The sequence below is a fragment of the Haplochromis burtoni genome, unplaced genomic scaffold (assembly GCF_018398535.1).
Source record: "Haplochromis burtoni strain Fernald_Lab_line unplaced genomic scaffold, NCSU_Asbu1 Contig_171, whole genome shotgun sequence".
NCBI classification, from domain to species: Eukaryota; Metazoa; Chordata; class Actinopteri; order Cichliformes; family Cichlidae; genus Haplochromis; species Haplochromis burtoni.
Window position 1 is genome coordinate 64,601 of NW_024582532.1, and position 1,493 is coordinate 66,093.

The following is a 1,493-nucleotide window of genomic DNA, read 5'->3' on the forward strand; positions in this document are numbered from 1 at the left end:
AACTTAAATGCAAATGAAACCAAAAATGTTACTGACTGATTTGCATTTTTTCTTTTTGTATTTTTTTATAAGTGTTTGAGCTTTTGAAAACCAGGGAAATGCTCAGAAACCTTGAACTGAAGCAGGTAACTGTAAAAACTGATGTCACAGGTAAGAATATGAGACTCCTGCTTATTGTACTAAACCTTTGTTTGTTTGTGACTTCTGGAATTTAATCACACAACACAAAATATTAGTATTATTAAACTTTGCTCATTGTTGTTTTGTTTTTTCACAACATCCTAAGCAGGAAATATTTTCATACTTACAACCATAAACATGATTTCTTCCACCTGCCTGTCTTTGATGTAATTTCTTCAAAGTTGAACCATATTACAAATGTGAAGATGGCTGGGAGCAACACAGAGGAAAGTGCTATTATTTCTCCACAAGAAAATCATCCTGGGATCAGAGCAAAACTGAATGTAGCACTAAAGGAGGAGGCCTGGTTAAGATAGACAGCAGCGAGGAGCAGGTATTAAACACTGCTGCAGGTTCATGTTCTCACCCTCATGTTTCGTCATCCCAGAACAGAAAGTTTTACAAAATAATTGAATCATTTTTTTCCATTTAGAGTTTCTTGGGGAAAAATGTTCAACAAAAAACGGTGGGATACGACGACCTTTTCTGGATCGGCCTGACAGGCTCAGCAGAAGAGGGCAAATGGTTGTGGGTGGACGGCTCATCACTGAACGAAAGGTTTGATTCAATCCAATTACATTATATTATATATTACATTTCAGATAGATAGATAGATAGATAGATAGATAGATAGATAGATAGATAGATAGATAGATAGATAGATAGATAGATAGATAGATATAGATGTGTATATATATGTATATATTCACAATAACAGTCACCTTAAAGGTGCTTTATAGTGTAAGGAAAAGACACTAAGATATCCAACAATCAGACAATCTATTAGCGACATTTGGGTGACCCCGTTTTACTGTGACTGCTCTTTTTGTTCTTCATCCCTTAGGTTGACATTTTGGAAGGATCAAGAGGCAGATGATTTGAGTGGAGAAGATCCCGATGGAGACGACTGTGTGGGGATGGGGCCAATGTATTGGTTTGATAATTCCTGCAAAGTACCACAAAGAAGTATTTGTGAGAAACCGGCTTTGATTCTGTGTGGATAAATTTCAGTTCAGGAACAACAGTATGAGCAGACGATATGCTGCAAACATTTAAAGACATCCAGAAATGTTTAATGAAAAAAATACTATATACACTGTTTATAATGAAATACATTTTAATAATTATTCTGTGTCTGATTTTCTTATTCATGTATTATGTGCTAAAAGAGCAACATCACCAGCCTTGTGTCATAATTGTGGTTTGATATTTGACCACTCTTTTATGCAGAATTGGTTGAGTTAATGTAAATTGGTTGGTTTCATGGTGGTGGCCTTCAACCTCCCGGCAACAGCAAGGGCCGGTGTTTAAGA

The 1,493-nt window shown here is 36.0% G+C and overlaps 1 protein-coding gene across 1 annotated transcript in view; it reads left to right on the top strand.

Moving 5' to 3' along the window:
• Nucleotides 1-1,420, top strand: part of LOC102296023 (CD209 antigen-like protein A) — a 3,102-nt gene extending 1,682 nt beyond the window's left edge. Inside the window, exons 3-7 of the mRNA XM_005940964.3 lie at nucleotides 73-150; nucleotides 363-514; nucleotides 614-738; nucleotides 1,025-1,108; nucleotides 1,411-1,420. Coding sequence (XP_005941026.2) covers nucleotides 73-150; nucleotides 363-514; nucleotides 614-738; nucleotides 1,025-1,108; nucleotides 1,411-1,420 — 449 coding nt within the window. The remainder of the gene's footprint in view (nucleotides 1-72; nucleotides 151-362; nucleotides 515-613; nucleotides 739-1,024; nucleotides 1,109-1,410) is intronic.
• The last annotated feature ends 73 nt before the right edge of the window (nucleotides 1,421-1,493 follow it).